The following is an 18,156-nucleotide window of genomic DNA, read 5'->3' as shown; positions in this document are numbered from 1 at the left end:
TCCATTTTTATACTTAAATCTTACTGATTCTAAATGACTTAATGGATGCTTTTTTTTTTTTTTTTGATGAACCCAATCTAACCCAATCTGGCTGGCTAGATGAGTGGGTTCGGGTCCAGAATCATGATCTCCTGGGGAAGTTAAACCTGCTCGGATGCGAACAATTGGGGCTCGTTTGGTTCGCGGGAAGTATTTTCCCTTCTAGGAATATGATTCCTGGGAATCAGATTCCTAGGAAGAGGATACCTAGGAAAGCACTTTTGGCATGTTTGGTTAACCATGGGAAAGTGACAAATTTCCAAAGTGCTTATGTTTGGTTGACCATCCACTTTCCTAGGAAAGTTATGTATAATTCCTATTATGCCCTTAATAAAAATTAGGTCTTTAATGCCTCTTTAATGCTTCTTTAATGCTGAAGGGTCTTTTTGGGAAAAAATAAAAAAGGAGTGATTCCCACCTCATGGGAAAGTAACTTTCCCATGTTTCTCATGGGAAAGACTTTCCCATGAAATGTGGGAATCATATTTCCATGGGAATACAACTTTCCCATCTCTCTCCTTTGAAAACTCCAACCAAACAAGAGGCATTTCATTACTTTCCCGTTGACCACACTTTCCCCCCTCCCTTTCCTGCGAACCAAACGAGCCCTTGGAGGCTTATCCAAACCATTCGAGGCCCAGCGGGGGTGCTAAACACGTGCGAGGGATGTGGGTTGCTTGCGACCGGGCGGCGCCACGATTGCCAGCCATTTCCGCGCCAGATAAGTCAAAATGCATTTCCTTTTCTTGCCCTCCGAGAAGCCGAAACCCTAGCGGCCCTAAAACCCCTTTGTTTCCTGTTTGCCTTTACCTTCCCTCTTCTTCTCGCCGCGGTCTATTAAGGTAAGATCCCTTCCTTCCCTTCCCTTTCCTCCGATAGCCTCCCGTGCTAAGTCTTTTCGGCTTCATGTAATGGCTTATAATTCCAAATCTATAGCTTGAGATGAAATGGTTGGTTGGATTCGAGACTCTCGACTTTATGCTATTATTTCTCCTTTAATTTCTTCTCTTCTTTCATCTATTTACTTCAATAAGTAGATCTGTGGATTGAGACTTAAACTAACTATAGATCTTAGAAATAGTTTTCTTCTAGATTTTAAGCGAGACAATCGAAGAATTAGACGGCTTCAAATATATGAGAGATTTCTCCTAGTGTGATGAGTAAATTACTGCTGCTTTTTTGTGCGGATATGGGATCTAGAGATTGTTTTGGATTTTAAGTTTGGGTAGTGGTCTGGTGAGATATCACGTAAAGATGTGCCTTTCATGCTTGTTTTATTAAATCTAAGTTTAATGGGGGTGCTGGTTTTAGTACACCCCGCATCATGCTGGGGTGGAGGTTTTGCACAGTTAGAGCTGAGATTGCTATGGGATGTTTTTGCGTCCATTCACAGTGCTCATTGACATTCGTAAGAGAATGGATAACCTTTGTGCCCTTGTACTGTAGCCCTGTGGAGAAGGAGCATGAGGGCTGTAAAATGTTTTTGGCTGTGGAAGGGCCTGTTGGTGGTTTCAGCTGCCTGTTTGTTTTGTGACATCTGCTATTGAATTTCACTAAGTTTAGTGTGGTTCTAATGCATCTAGGTGAAGGGATGGTTTGCTGGGAAGATTATTAAAAGACCTTTCTGTACCCTCTGACATTATCTTCCAAACAGGACTTTGTGATGTGGCATGCTTGACAGAAATAATAAGAGAAATTAAAAGAAGATGTGCCTTTCATCGATATAAAACTACCTTTCTATAGTACCTTAGGGCGCTTCTTGTTAAGTAGAATAATTACGTGCCTTAATTTTCATATTTGTTGAGCTTGCAATACTCTCTATATATGTCTACACTGAATGCTGATGTAGTTCTGGTTATTTAAAATATGTACATATTCAAGGCCTCTGTACCCTTTAACGATCTCTTCCAAACAGGACTTTGTTATCTGTCATGCTTGATAGAAACAATAAAGAAATTAGATGAAGATATGCCTCTTATAGATTCTAAATTGGCCTTTCTTCAGTACCTTATGCTGCCCTTTGTTATTTAAAATGATTATAGTGCCTTAATTCTTGTATTTATTGAACTTGCATTACTCTATTGATCTTTATCTTACTGAATTTTGATGTACTTCTTATTTAAAATAAATCTATTAAAGTGTCTATTGTTCTTGACAAATTTTTGGGTTATTATGCAATCAATAAGAAAACATAACACTTGAGAGAAAGCTGTAGGCTCTTTGATTACATACTCTTTTGGATTTAAGCTGTTGTTTTGAGTAATTCTGTGGAGTGTGCTTTGGCTCTCTCATGCAGTGCTATAATTCATGGTGGACTTTGAGATTCATGTGGGGTTTCGAGGTTATTAAAACAATTGCTGTCTTGTCTCTTCCCTGAATGTTAAGGTTCCCTCTAAAGTGCAAGCAGACCAGCAATGGAAGCAAATAAGGGAGCAGCAGTGACATCAATGACTTCTACAACTTGCAAAGTTCTTTTGATGTAAATAAGGGACAAGTCAAATTGATTTTTGGAACAAATCCTATCCTTTGTGGAATTGAAGTAACAATACATAAGATCTCAGCAAGTTATAGAAATTCCATTCGCTAGTATTGCTATCAATATTTATCAAAGGAAAACTACAATATTCCTGGGAAGTCCTTGATATGACATGATTAGTTTATTGAATTGAATGTGATGGAATATTAGAATATATATTGGACTGCAAAGTCATTTGGTAATGATCAAATTCTAATTATGTGGATGCCACCATGATATTAAACTGTTGTGTTAAGTAATTGGTCTCATTAGGATTCCATCTCTTTATTATTGGGGCCCTTGTGCTATTTTCGGGAACTCTATCATTCATTTTCTTTTCAATCAGTCACTATATGTCTTTCTAATCTTAAATTTTATTATCTAATAACATTTGATTTTTTTCGGATAATAACTTAGGGTATTGACAGGCATTTGTACCAACCTATGGAATCCCACTTATATGTACTAATCCGGGGTTCTAAAAGACTCGTGAAAAAAAGAAAAAAAATTAGCATTTATAGTAAGCATGCATCTGTTGATAATCTCAACATTGTTTGCTTGTCAAATTGCCAACAAGATGTGTGAGGATTGTTCAGAATAGTTAAAAAATAAAAATAACATTCCTCTAGAGTGGATATGATGAGTATGACATAAAGAATTACTATGTGTGCCTCTTCAAGTTGTTAAAAAGAAGATTTGGAAATCATATAGCACTGCTCAATAGATATAGTATGGCTGGTTTTTCTATGATGGAGGCATATATTATTGAATAATTTTGAATGTTAATCATCAAAGAAAGTTTTGGATATTTTTAGTAATATTTGGCAGGAACTTGGTCTATTGCGCCAGAAGCCAACCTAAAGAAGGAAGATGGACTCTAAAGAAGTTGTTATAGATGGGTTCTTCTAACTTGCCTTCTTTGATCTAGAAAGTTTTTTAATTAGACCTTATCTTGCCTATGGGAATTGCATCGTGGATGGAGCTCAAATCTATTTGGAAGCAATGTTTTCATGATAAGCATTGAGTTGTAGACTACAAAAAGGGAGACATGTTCAGGGAACTACTTGCAAATCTTAAGATTCTACTTGATTTGTCCAAAAAAATAGATACTTTCTAGGATCTTTCAAAAATTTTATAAAAATTTTTGGAAACATGGGTCAATCAAAAATTAGTTGAATTGATGAAATGACAACATAATAAGTATTATCTCCACCACAAGCTGCTTATGTTTTAACTTGTCTAATGATATAAGCATAATATTCAGCTATTTAATATATCTACATAGAATGATGTAACTTATAAGCTCAGATTTTATTCTAATTCGACCAATAAAACACATGAAGGCATTGGCCCTTGAGCAATATTTCCACTAGAACCACTCCTAAAGATATTGCTGCATATTTGATCGGGGATTGTTGGTGACAAATAAGTCATTTTAGAAACATGTCGTCTAATGAACCATAAAAAACCGAATTTCGTTACATGGTTTAGGATGTACATAATATTATCATGTTGAATTTTATGGTCTTTAGTCTATTAGAATTTTATAATATTCTCTGACCATAATTTGGCTCAGAACCAGACTGTGAAAGCCCCATCATTGATTGTAAGATCATGAGAACAATTGAAAGTATACGAATTAGCTGAAGTTGCTTAAATTGACCACTAGATATTTCAGCATAGTTTTTCATCAAATTGTGGATAGTCAGCTCTCTTTACTGACAACGTATAATCTGGAACTCCTGACAAGTCTGTTTGACCAAGAAGTGCATAATTCTAGTTATTGCATTCTCTAGGGTAATTTGTAATTATTTGCATATTTCATATTTTAAAGCAACCTTAAAACATAATATGGCCACATTGACAACAAGCAGTCATTGCTTATTCATCTCTCAGCCTTTTGTACCCTATTCTATAACTATTGCCTGGTATTATTGGTTTTATCTTGTGTCAAGTTTTTCTTTCTGCATTTCATGTCCTTTATGAATTGTGCTGCTTGTTCCTATAATAGTAACTATTGTTCGAAACATCATAGCTACCCTGCATTGCTGACACTTATTATTTTACCTCAAGCAAATGGACAGGGATAAGCTTATGAGGATGGCTGGTGCTGTTCGCACTGGTGGAAAGGGCAGCATGCGCAGGTTTTAAATGTTTTCTTCTGTTTTTTGTTTATATCATGCTCTGAACTTTGATATAATGTGAAGGTGTGGATATTTTCCTGACATGCTTGCAGCAGTGCTTAGAAGCTTGCGAGAGGTCAAATATTTAAAAACTCCAGATTAGGATATTGAGATAGGGTGATGAACTTTATTGGAGTCTTGGTTGGGATTTGCTCTTCAGGAGAAAATAATTACGTTACAAACAACATCATATAGGCTTTCGAATAATTGTTTGGATTTAAAGAATCTTAATAAGAGTTGAGGAAGTTTCTCTTGTAAATTTTTTGTAGATATAACATTTAAATGATAAATTCTATTAAGAAGCCAAGAAATCAGCAACCTTGTTGTGAGCAAGGTACGTCATACCATTCTGAATCAGGAGGTATGGGGTGTACCGTACCTTACCGATATCGAACCGATATGCAGTATGGGGGCGTACCAACATTCGGTACGCCAAATCGGCTCCCATACTGGGCATGCCGACATAATAACAGGGCTGCATCGGTACGGGGTATGTATTGAGATGGTGTACCTTGGTTGTGAACATAATAAAACCTGTGTTATGCAACATTTTTTCTCATGTTTATGTATGATAGTTGGTTCATATCAACTTTGGTTTTTTAAAATTCAGTAAGGCCCTGTTTGGGGGAGCTTTTGGAGGGCTCCAAAAGCACTTTTAGATAAAATAGAAGTGTTTGGTAAAAATTTTGAGAAGTTGTTTTAGCTTTTTAAGAAAGTTAAAAACAACTTTTTAGAAGAAGCTCCATTTTGGAGCTTTGCGGAAAACCACTTTTAGGCTCGGTCGGAAAGCTGTTTTTTTACCAAAATATCTGTGATAAAATATAACAATTACACAAAACGTCCCTTTAATAATTATTTAACCAATTTTATCACCTAGCTAGAAAATTTGTTATATGATGAAAAATTAATTTACGCTAATAATTATAATATTTTATATTTTTATTATTGTATTATATTATAAATATTATATTATATTATATTATATCATAATACATTGATATGTTATGTTAAATAATTTAGTATTATATTAGATTATTATGCTATAGTATACAATATTATATTACTATATTTTAATAATATTATATTAAATTACAGTAATATTATACTATATTATATATTTATGTATTAATAAATATTATATTTTATTATATTCTGTTGTATAATACTATGCAATGTCCTTTATGGCCACTTTGTCATACCAAAAGTATTTTCTTAGTTTGTTTAGCAAATACATGTTAAAGTGGCACAGCACTTTAGAAATTTAGTTACCAAACAGCAAACAATTTTTTATAAAAGCTCTACTTCAGAAAGCTTTATTTCATAAGCTCTACTTTCAAAAGTTCTACTGCCAACAGCTCTTCCAAACGGGGCCTAAGCCTTTTGTTAAGGATCCTGATTTATTTTATCTGTCTTTGAATATATTTGTTTATGTTTCATCTTGTACTTTTACTAGGAAGAAGAAGGCGGTTCACAAAACAACAACAACAGATGACAAAAGGCTTCAGAGTACTTTGAAGAGAATAGGGGTGAATGCTATTCCTGCTATAGAAGAAGTCAATATTTTCAAGGAAGATCTTGTTATCCAGTTTTTGAACCCCAAAGGTAGAAAAAGCATCATGTAAGCAGAGAGAGAAATCGTATGGCAAGAAATCAGTTCAAAGCTTTTGATGTGCTAATTCCTTCTGTTTATCTTACAGTTCAAGCTTCAATTGCTGCCAATACATGGGTGGTCAGCGGTTCTCCACAGACAAGAAGTACTCTCATTTCTTATATATCAGTAATATTAAATCAATAAAAAATTTTAGAAGCTTGATGGAATTAAATGTTTCACTCTTTAATACTTTCTTTAATTTGTCTTTATTTGCAAATTCTTCTCCTGATTCCATGTCTTTAATATGAAATTGTCTATGCAGAACTTCAGGATCTTCTTCCAGGGATCATCAACCAACTTGGTATGTTCATCTGTTTAAGGTTTTGCTTTATGAATTCATTTGCAGTAAATTTTCCTCTTATTTGACATATAGAGTGTGACGCAGTCAGGGATAGGTGTTGTTGGATTTTTTTTTTTTGGGTGGATGATGGCTGAAGCTCTCTCTTTTTTTCTCTCTTCCTATCAATGGTGGCTAGGGTTTGTGGATGGAGAAGGGAGGAAGAAGGAGATGGGAAGGTGGCTAAATGATTTTTATTGGGTCTATGGTTGGCGGCTGAATTTTGGAAATTGTATTGGCTTGGGCTAGGGCGGATGGCGTTGGCTTGGGACCCAAATTAGTTTGGGTTTGGAACGTGAGGGGGCTTGGACGTAGATGGTGTCTTAGAGTCCTAAAGGAAGAAGGATTCTAAGGAGGGCTAAGCATGGATTTAAGGGAAGAGTCTCACCTCCACTTAAATACCCACAAACTAGGCAAAAGAGGAGTCGCACCTTCTTCCTTCACCTCTTCTTGGCGTCGCATCAAGGAGAAGAGGCTCTCTTCTTATGTGAAGGGCTCTCAAAGCTCTCAAAAAACTCAAGAAAATTTTACTCAAATTAATTCCGAATTTTATTCTTCAACCTCTCCTTTATATATAGAGGAGGTTGGAAAAATAAGGACTCTTACAACCAGAAATTTTAGAGACTCCTTTAAACAAGAACTACTAAACATGGACTTTTTTAATTTAAATCAAACATTTGACGAAATCAACTAAACTAACTAAGACTCCCAAACAATTAGGACTCTTTAACAACATGTGCACTAAGAGTCCAAATCAACTAGGACTCTTTCTCAAACGCCATATGGACCAAATAGACAACTCCTAATCATTCAAAGACTCCTCAACAAAGTAGGACTTTGACTAGTCAATTCCATAAACATCTCCATGCCTAAGACTCTTCACGCCATGAAATCCTAATGAGAATAGGACTTCTCCTATGCGGATGGACACCTCATCACGTCCTCAATTGGGTCCACACAAAGTGACTTGGGTTGACTCAATTACAACTCAGTTATATGGACTCAATCCAGTATAAATCAGCAAATTACAAACCTAAATTAAGGATCCAATTTAACTAGGTGCTGAAAATACTGGATCCATTCTATTTCGAGCATACCCAAGCGACGATCCAAATACGACACACATATAGGATGACTCGGGCTCCTGCTTTTGCATTAATTCTTTCCGGCTGAGAAGAACTCAGCTCCGTCGAGTTGGGGCTGAAGAGCTCGTGCAAATCTGAATTCTGGCGCGAGATCTCCTCTATTTTCGGGCACGAATAATCTGAAAGGGGTCGGTTCTTTCACTTCACCAAGAATTTTTGATATCCTTCTTCGCATGCCGTAATCCGCTGATCGCCTTGATCTGAATTTATGAATTCTAGAAAGGGATCTTGAAAATCAGTAAAGAAATACCTTTTAGACTTACATAAAACTCCTTCGATTGAAGAACGTGAACATCTTGTTGAAGGTGTTGCTTGTGCTTTTCTTGGCTTTGACTAAAAATCAGATTATTCACCTCACAATCTGATGGCATCTCTTATGAAATTTCAGAACCAACTGATGCGAACATGATTCCATCTTCATGGCCGATTTCTGCTGAATTTTCTGAACTGTCTTCCTTAGGCAATTCTCCTAGAGTTTATCAGAAAAATCATCTAAAAAAAAATTCAAATTCAGATGAGATCATCTCTGAAATTTTATCTTCCACATTGGGTTTCTCCTTGTCCTCAATCTCAGTGGGTCTAGGGGAACTTCAAGAGAAGGGGAAGAGATCTCAGTGGCAGAGACATCACCAGATGGTGCTGCTGAATTTTCAAAATCAGCATCAAGATCTTCGAATATCTGGTGATCTTTAGTGGAACAAATATCAGAAAGATGCCCTCGGCCACCGCACTTGGAGCAATCGGGTTTGCATCGTCTTTGCGCATGGGACTTATTGTTTTTTTGCTAGATTTTGTTATTCCTTGTTTCAAATATGTACCCCTATTTGCAGAAATTTCAGATTTTATGGATGAAAAAATACCTCGAGGAGTGCCTTTGTTGCTGCTGAACATCGTTGCCCAACTTGTGGTTTGATACGGCTACGACGTCGTAGTGCTGCCTCCACAACATCCATCTTTCATGCTAGGGCAGCCATTTGATTTTGAACTTCATCCATCAGATCATCTAGTTGTCGTTCAATATTGTAGGAATAGTAATGATCGTCATAGTAGGGATCATAATAGTAGGGACGACTTCTTCTTGTACTTATGTGGATCGATTTGCTCTGATACTACTGGACGCAGTCGGATATGGGTGTCACCGGATTTTTTTTGTTTTTGTGGATGATGCTAAAGCTCTCTTTTTTTTTCTTTGTATCAATGGTGGCTAGGGTTTGTGGATGGAGAAGGGAGGAAGAAGGAGATGGGAAGGTGGCTAAATGATTTTAATTGGGTCCATGGTTGGTGGTTGAATTTTGGAAATTATATTGGCTTGGGCTAGGGCGGATGAAGTTGGCTTGGGACCCAAATTAGTTTGGTTTTGGAACGTTAGGGGGCTTGGACGTGGATGAAGTCTTAGAGTCTTAATGGAAGAAAGATTCTACGGAGGGATAAGTATGGGTTTAAGAGAAGAGTCTCACCTTCACATAAATACCTACAAACTAGGTGGAAGAGAAGGAGTTGCACCTTCTTTCCTCATCTCTTCTTGGCGTCACACCAAGGAAGGAGAAGAGACTCTCTTCTCACGTGAAGGGCTCTCAAAGCTCTCAAAAAACTCAAAAAAAATTTACTCAAATTTATTCTGAATTTTATTCTTCAACCTCTCCTTTATATAGAGAAGGAGGTTGGAAAAATAGGGACTCTTACAACCAGAAATATGGACTCCTACTAAACATGGACTCTTTTAATTTAAATAAACATTTGACGAAATCAACTAACGAAATTCACTAAACCAACTAAGACTCCCAAATAACTAGGGCTATTTAAAGACACATGCATTAAGAGTCCAAATCAGCTAGGACTCTTCCTCAAACGCCACATGGACCAAATAAACAACTCCTAATCACTTAAGTAGTCCTCAACAAAATAGGACTTTGACTGGTCAATCCCATAAACATCTCCACGTCTAAGACTCTTTACACCATGAAATCCTAATGAGAATAGGATTTCTCCTATGCGGATGGACACCTCATCACGTCCTCAATTAGGTCCATGCAAAGTGACTTGGGTTGACTCAAGTCAATTACATGGACTCAATCGAGCACAAATCAGCAAATTATGGACCCAATATAAATAGGTGCTGAAAATACTGGACCCATTGTGTTTCAGGCACACCCAAGCGACGATCGAAATACGGCGCACATCTAGGATGACTCGGGCTCCTGCTTCTGCATCAGAGTGACAGTTATTTTTATTGTCCTTGAAATCATGTCTTCTAGTTTTGTAGCCTATTTTCATTTGTGATCAACCTGTACATACATTTACTCTTTAGATAAATCTAATTAAAAATACCCCCCTCCCACCCCTGCAGCTAAAATAAATCTTTGCTAATTACCTATACTTCAGTCTCTCAATGTCTCATTTGCTTGTCCTGTTATTTGGTGTGCTATGTTTCATGTGTTACTTTATTCTCTGCATGGGACTAAAGCCTAAAAATGAAATAGAGGGGGGCATGTATGAGTTAATTGCCTAGGTAGCTTACTGCCATTGTTCAAAAACATAAAAACATAAATATGTTTCTTTTGCCCTGTTGTAAAAGTGGTTAAACATTGATATTCGATATGGTCTCTTCTTTAAGTGATTGTTACTGAACTTTCAAGCCACTGTTTAGGTCCTGATAACTTGGACAATCTGAGGCGGCTTGCTGAGCAGTTCCAGAAGCAGGCACAACCTGCTGCTGGTGCCAACACTCAGGACGATGACGATGATGTTCCTGAACTTGTGGCAGGAGAGACATTTGAAGCAGCTGCTGAGGAAACCAAAGCTAATGAGACCCCAGATTCATAAAGGTTACAAAGTCTAGAACTTCCCCCTTGTCTTTTTCAGCTATCATTACTTTTTCTCCTATTCATTTTGTGACTTGTTGAGAAAGGCAGCCTTTTTGCTGTTTTGATGGAAGGACCCCAGTTCTTCTGGCCATGCTGATAGGAGATTCACCTGTTTCCTACAATGAGTTGATGAAGGATCTTCTTGCTTTCCACTTTTATTTTATGGAATTGTACCATTGCTTGTTATTTGTAGTGCTATTTTGTTTGGATATTTTTCTGAATTTACCAGCCTGCAAGCTCAACCTGTCTGATTATTGGCAGAGATCAAATCAGCAATTAGCCCCTCTTCCAAAGTGCGAAATTTCTACCTCATGTACTCATCCTTTTCATTAATTTAAGAGGTTTGTGAGAAGCTAGTGATTGTTTAGAGATGCAAAACTCTTTCCAGTCAATTGAATGTGCCAGGTGAATATTGTTGAGAATCATAGCAAACAATTCGGTCTGGATGTTGGTATTCTTTCTGGAACAATATGTTTGCTCTCCGCAGGCCTAAATAAATTGGGAGTAGTTTTTGTCAGTGTTTGGAACCTGGTGATCTGGCTTGAACTGATTTAGCGGCTTAGTCATGGTTGGGCTATTGGTTGTTTTATGGCCTGCCTGTAAGCTATCCTTTTAGCCCAGAATAACTTTTTTCAAACTCGACACCCAGGAAAGCGTTCTAGATCTCTCCAATCATGCTGCTGCCACAACTTGATAAGGTTGTCTGGCAGGCACCCTGTGAACCAGCTTTTGTTCGTCCTGAATTTGCCTTGCTAAGGCAGTGCCAGGATTGGCTTGTTTGACTTCGCCGCGGTTAAGCTTAAGATTTATATTTTATGTTCTCCATGTGCGAGTGTCTCTGGAGCTCTTCCATCCATCTCTCATGTTTCTTTTGATCTGTGCGCGCTTACGTGCGGTCAATGCACAGCTGTGGCTTTGCATCCATTATATAGTTCAATATTAGCGATTAACATTTGCGAATCTAACCTGTTGTATGTGGTATAATCTTTAGCATTCTGTCTTTGATTTTGATGCAAAAATTGCCATCTAATGTATTGATTCACCTTGGTAGCCAAGTGGACGAAAATTGATTCTCATTTCAAACCTACATTATATTCATCCATGTGTGTATGCCCGCTAAACCTCAATGTTGCAAAGATAATTCTGTATATTGGTCCTAAGTTGTTTGGGTGCAACTGCCCGTTCTCTTACGGGTATGGGCAGCCCATGTACAGCTGTGGGTTTCACAACCACAATTAGACTCAATGTTAGCGGTTAAATCTGCAAATCTAAACTGTTGCTATATGGTATGATCTTGATTTTGGATGCCAAAGTTACCATGGTCTCAATTCACTTCGGTAGCCCGCTAGAAACAATTTTAGATTTTATCTGTAAGTTGAGCACGAATCTAAATTTAAGCGTGATTGTCATTCAAATCCGACATATGCCTCCATCCGCTCTCTACCTTTCTCCTCTTGGCCATGGCGGCGATGCAGGGGACTGGATAACCAACGGTCAATTATCGATTGAAGGTTTGTTCTCTTTGCCTCTATTTTGGTCAGCCTCTTGTACCCTCTCAGGGTCAGCCTATCAATGGCTTGTCAAGTTCATAGACCTCCTAGCAGTGCTTTCTCGAGTCATGGAACGTTTTTGCGCAAGACTTTTGCATCTCTTTCCATTGCCTGATGCTTTCTTTTCCATGTGTGCTAGGGCAGGGGGCATGGACACGCATTGGAACCTTCATTGATGCATCCAGGCTCTCCTTCCTTTCAATGTTTTCATTCTTTTGCTAATGGTTTCTAACTCCAACTTTGTATTTCCCTTACGGAGTGTCTCCATGGCATTGTTCATCGTTTTAAGTTTCATTATATATACCTTTCTTAGGTCACACACTTCCTTCAGCGACTCAACCCATCTGATTCTACCTTGGTGCTTGAAGACTATAACTTTCTTAGCAGTAAGCATAAGATACTGCGTATTAGAAGACTATAACTGTGTACTGGGTATCAATGTGTGGAGCAGATTAACATTAGCGATTTTCAGTGAAAAGATGTATGTCTTGTACTATCCATGTATGGAGTGAAGATGGGCATTAGAATACACGGGATTTGATGTCCTGCAAGTCATCCTTAGCAGCCTATAGTATCACATTTTTAATAGTTTGGTCCATTGCTGTAGCATGAGGAGGATCTGCTTGTTCACCACCTAGCCCCATGACGAATGGGGGCAGTGCCAATGAAAGATCCATGGTGCCATGCCTAGAAATAGAGGTTGCTGAAGGTAGAGGACATGCTTATAAACAGGGGTGGCGGTGCATACTGAAAGCGTGCTCCCAAAGGCTAGTTGAGGAGAGAGGTTGTAGTGAAGCCATGCTCCAACGGCTAGTTCTCACCGGCAGGTGCCCGGCGCGTTCGTCGCTGTCCACGGCGGAGGTCTCCGAAGAAGGCAATGAGAGCTCTAACGGCGAGCTGAGGAGAGGAAGCTCGGTCGCCGGCGGTTGCTCCGCGTCCTCAACGTCATTCATGGCGGTGTCTTCCGTGAAAGCAAAATCAGCTAAGAGAGAGAAGCTCGGGCAAGGCCGCACCCTAACGGCGGGTCCTCGAGAGAACTGTAACGGCTGGTTGCAGAGTCAAAGCGCGGGTCGCCGGCGGGTGGTCGGCGTGGTCGTCGTCAGCCGCGTTGGTGGTTTCGTCAAGGCAAAGATCAGCTAACAGAGGAAAGCTTGGGCGAGGCCATGCGCTAATGGCTGGTTCTCGCTGGCGGTGCTTGGCGTCTTCGTCATCGGCCACTGTAGGGAGGACGCCACTGCGGAGAGAACATCCAGCGGTGCGTCGTAATCCAAAGCTAGTGAGGAGGGGGCTTTGTTCCAATTAGCTAAGTCCTTTTCATCCCTATTGATTACTCTTACATAGTGAACTCTAACAACATGACTGAGTCGAACCAAAGGGCTACTTAGAGAGAAGCTTTGAGGAGAGAAAGCTCCGAGGAGATAGAAAGCTTTGAAGTCGTGCTCCAACGGCTAGTTCTCACCAGTCTTGTTCGGCGGTCGTATTCGGCAATGGCAACGAACCTGGGGAAGGAGAAGGAAGCGACTGGCAATGCCGCAGGGGGGAATCGAGCTCCTCCGGCTCGGGGAGCAACGTTGAGCTCCTGCCCAAGGGATGGCAGCTAGGGCGGGTGGGTGACCCAGACGGCATCAGAAGTGGAGCTAGGAAGCTTTGGCAGCTCTTCCCGATGGTCCTCGACTTGCCGGAAGAGTCACTCGAAGCTATGCGCCGGGAGTGGTCGAATCGGGCAGCGAGCATCCGTAGCTTGGGACGCCGGGTGCTGACGGATTGGGTGGCGAAGGACGTAGCCGCCCATGCCAAAAATGCGATTGAGGTGGTTGCGGTGCCCCTTGACGACGACCACCTCGTGCGCAGGTTTCACTCAACGGAGGACATGGAGAAGGCGCTCTTCGGTGGACCTTGGGTGGTGGCGGGCCAACTGCTCGCCATGGAGCCCTGGTCCTCGGACTTCGTGACAGACCATGATGTGATAAAGTCGATGGTGGTGTGGATCCGGTTGCCGCGACTATCAGTCGAATTCTGGGCAATGGAAACTGTGCTCCGGATTGTAGCAGCGGCGGGCCAGCCGATTACGGTAGATAGTTTCACGGAGTAGAGGCGAGTGATAGGCTTCGCAAGGGTCAGGGTGGCCATCGATGCCACAACCCCTCTACTGCTCGGCGCCCACCTCCCTACGTCATCGAAGGTAGTACAACAATTGTTTATGAGGATCTGCCTGGGGTCTTCCACTGATGCGGGCAGATCGGCCATGCGGAGGAGGGCTGTCCCTTCTTGCCGCAGGAGATGGATGGGGAGGGCTCAATGTTCGGGTCGTGGCTCACGGCCACCCGGATCCAGCCACCTCGTGAGGCTAAGGGTCCGCCATGATCGAGGAAGACGACCGAGTCGTCGCCTTCGAGGCCACGGTCTCCCCCCCCCACCTACCCTCCCCGCCTCTCCGTCGGACATGGTGGGGTGGGAAAAGCCAACCAAGGTGTCTCGGTGCCGGTCCCCACCCAAGGATCGTTCACTCGTTGAGGGCAAATCTGATACCGGACCAGGATCGGTGGCAGACTTCTGGGTCGGCTTGGCCTTCTACCCGCTCATGGAACCGGTTGACTCGGTAAGTGATTGGGGTGAGGTTGGGTTGTTGCTGATGCAGGCCGGCCCTAAAGCCCAACTGGCTGTCGCAGGCCAGTCCATCAAGCAGCCCAGGTCCAAAACCAGCCCACTCAATGCAAGCCTCGCATTGTCTATGGTGGGCCGGCCTGATGACGTGGACCAAGTCTTTTGTTTTGGGGTCGGGCGTGGCCTAGCCGGTAGTGGGGCCCGGGCCGGGCCTCCTCAAGGGACTGGGGCTACTCGGGGCTCTCGGGCCACCCGGGGCCCTCCTACGTGGGATGACGCGGGTTTAGTCGCGGGCGATTGTGTCCAATCGGAGGAGAAGGTGGTTGCGGCGGAGGTGCCACCTATCACCACTAGGGTCGACCGCAGGCCGTGGTGGTAAGGGCACCGATTGGGGTGGGGGTAGGGGCTGACCCGCCTGATGGGATGGCCGAGGCTCCTCCTTAACTGAGGGTGATGGCGGCGGCAGCCGAGATGACAGCCTCTGACGGCGTATCGACTGACCGTCGGCCACTCCCGAGTCCGTTTATATCATGACAGTGCATAAAACCATGGTCACAGTGATGGGGAGGGGTGTCGCCCGCGAGTAGGGGAAGGGAGAGGTTGTTGGGCCGGCCCAGCAAGAAGGCCTGGGAGCTGAGTCCCCTTGGGCCGATGATCGTGGGCCTGACACTTGGTATGAACGAATCCTAGTCGAAGCCTAGAGTATTAGAGCCAAGTAGTTTTTTTGAGGGTAGCTAGGAAAGATTGGCACATAACTGCATCAATCGCTATTTGCAGCATTATGAGAGACTTAAAGATTTCGAGATGGTCTATCAAGTGTGAGGTATCATCATAGATATCAAACTGGAGCATCTTGAGCCTCGTCGGTAGGGGCTCCTTCATAATCTTCCTAGATAAGGGAGACTCAATTGCTATTTCTATATTGTCCTTGATATCGACATTATTCCCCCTCAATACTTCAATTTTGCTATTCCTTTTCTTAATCTTACAATTGAGGTCGGCTTCCCTCTTGGAGGGCCTTTTTGACCGACATGATGACGAGTCGTTAAGGCTGGAGTTTGTCTCAGAGTGGGAGTTAGGTCAACTATATCCTCGGCCTTGCCCAAGCAATGCTTGGGGTTCTTAAGGCAATGGTTGTTGTATTACGCTCGATTGACCTAGCGGCTCAGCCGACCGACCAGTGGGTTGGCATTCTGCTGGTGTAGGTTCTATACCATCGTTGTTGGGGAATGCACTTGCTGCATGAGCAAGTTGAGCTGCTCAATTTGTTAACGGCCCTAGAGGTCGACTAAGGGGGCTAACATCTCGAGAGGCTGTGCTGGAAGCCATTGGACTCCAATTGAGCCTGGTCGGTAGTGAATTGGTGGTTATTCCTTCTTTATTTCATAACTTCATGTCTCCTTTGCTCTCGTTCCCACAAATGGGGCCAACATGACGTAACAAAGCTGGTGGAGCTAGCGCTGGTGATTGGTTGGCTCAAGTAAGATTGGTTTATGTAGTATGGAATCCGACCTGCAATCAAAAAGACAATCAGAGGTTGCTGAACTAATCCAGTTGGATACTCTCCAATGCTTCAACCAGGCAGAGTTTGGGTGGAATAGAGTTTAAGGAAGAAAATAAAGCTAAAGAATACAAGTTGCGAGCCATGAGCGAGGTAAAAGATTCCATACCTAGGATCCCCTAGCCTGAGTTATATAGAGAGTCCATTGCGATCTAGCCGCGAGATCCTTAGACGAGTTGTTATGCCCTTCCTTATTTGTTGTCCTAAGATTGTGTTGGGTTGTAACCGTCCACGCTATTCGCTCAAAGGTTTGCATGGACATCGATTATGGAGGCCACAAGACATCTAGTCATTAGTCGATCAAGCTGGCAATTTTGATTATAGTGGACATTGAATCTATACCATATCAACTACTTATCTAAAATCTATACCATATCAACTACTTATCTAAAATTTAGAAATCAAATATCATTCTTGATCCAGTAGGAATCTCATACTTGATATGGACCACTTTGACCACTATACGTCCAATTGGATAGGATCTAAGAATAAAATCCGCCACATCAGAATCTGAGTTGCAGGCTAAAACTTCCAAAAGTGATAACTTAGTCATACGACATCCAATTAAGATGATTTTTTTTTAACTCGAACAGTTTTTCGAGATCCGCCTTTTAGGAATATCTGCCCTAGCGATTGAGCCTAACTTTCATTGTTTGGGGCTTAAAATAAACCGATCAAATTGAAAGTTTCCTTTTTAAATAAGATTCTGATTGAATGTCTCTCTCTGTCTAAAAAAAGTATAAGATGAAATGATAGAATACAAAGTTGATGTATAAGTTGAAATTCATTTTCTTAAAAATTTTAGCTTTTTTGAATTTATTTCAACTAGTGATGTTTAGAAAAGAAAAAAAAAATCCAACCGAATTGTATAAAGATGAAACTTCGTAATATTTTTATCTTTTGTAATTTTATTTTGAGAGATTTGAGTTGAGCGAATGTAAAAAAAATTTTCTTTTTCCCGAACGGATCAATTCCTTTCAACATGTTAGAGATGGTTTTCCAAACTTGAAGGCAACTTAGATCCTACCACAGTCTACTTAACCGGGATGAATAAGCAAAACTCTACCGAAACCAAAGGTGATAAGCAAATCTGTGCAGCCTCGAACAGACTCAGAATATCATGTTACCATGAACCAGAGAACCAACAATATTGTCCAAACTAAAATAACAAATTTTGCTGAATTCTGAAATCAACAACTGCAAACTGAAGAAAAACTCCGTGCACTGCCATTTAAAGAATTAGATGTTTTATCAACTAATTACATCAATGCTGCCATATATCAAATCTCATGATGTTGGCTGGTATATAAGCATGCAAAGTGTAACCAATATTATTAATGAGAACATCTGACAGAGTTGCATGTGTTTGTGGACAGGCACGTGCACGGAGCTTTGACATGAGAGGCTAGTCTTGGCAGTGACTGCTCGAATACTGCGGGCACATGCGGCAAGCCAATAAGAAAACAGATTCTCAAACAAGCAGAATTAAATTCTTCATACAATTTGTAGTTTCAGCGACAGATCAAGATTATCCTAAAAAAATATAATCATAACTGATGACCAACATTTCTGAGAGCGCATATCCGTGCACAACTTAGACAAGAGAGACTGGCCAGGCTGCTTTGCACTAGGAAAAGCAATGCACACATATGCAGAATTTTATTCATCATACAATTTGGATAAGTTTCAGAAAAAGATCGAGAATCA

General features: G+C 41.1%; 1 protein-coding gene across 5 annotated transcripts; it reads left to right on the top strand.

Moving 5' to 3' along the window:
- Nucleotides 1–742: 742 nt before the first annotated feature.
- On the top strand, nucleotides 743–11,251 carry LOC103721473 (nascent polypeptide-associated complex subunit beta-like). 5 transcript variants are annotated; one of them, XM_088708340.1, is made up of 7 exons: nucleotides 743–881; nucleotides 4,628–4,698; nucleotides 6,191–6,339; nucleotides 6,435–6,491; nucleotides 6,651–6,689; nucleotides 10,518–10,695; nucleotides 10,783–11,156. In XM_088708340.1, the coding sequence occupies exons 2-6, from the start codon at nucleotides 4,631–4,633 to the stop codon at nucleotides 10,691–10,693; spliced, it is 489 nt and encodes a 162-aa protein (XP_088564466.1). In that variant the 5' UTR covers nucleotides 743–881; nucleotides 4,628–4,630; the 3' UTR covers nucleotides 10,694–10,695; nucleotides 10,783–11,156. The 5 variants fall into 5 exon arrangements, with proteins under 5 accessions (XP_088564466.1, XP_008809925.1, XP_008809926.1 ...); XM_008811704.5 differs by adding an exon at nucleotides 2,336–2,518 and having other exon boundaries at nucleotides 780–881; nucleotides 10,518–11,251; XM_008811701.5 differs by having other exon boundaries at nucleotides 866–989.
- Nucleotides 11,252–18,156: the final 6,905 nt, after the last annotated feature.

This window comes from Phoenix dactylifera, chromosome 12 (genome assembly GCF_051530095.1).
Source record: "Phoenix dactylifera cultivar Ajwa chromosome 12, Ajwa_hap1_PhDact_Kaust_v1.1, whole genome shotgun sequence".
In the NCBI taxonomy this organism is placed as follows: Eukaryota; Viridiplantae; Streptophyta; class Magnoliopsida; order Arecales; family Arecaceae; genus Phoenix; species Phoenix dactylifera.
The sequence above is the reverse complement of the archived record's forward strand: the minus strand, read 5'-3'. Positions and strand labels throughout refer to the sequence as shown.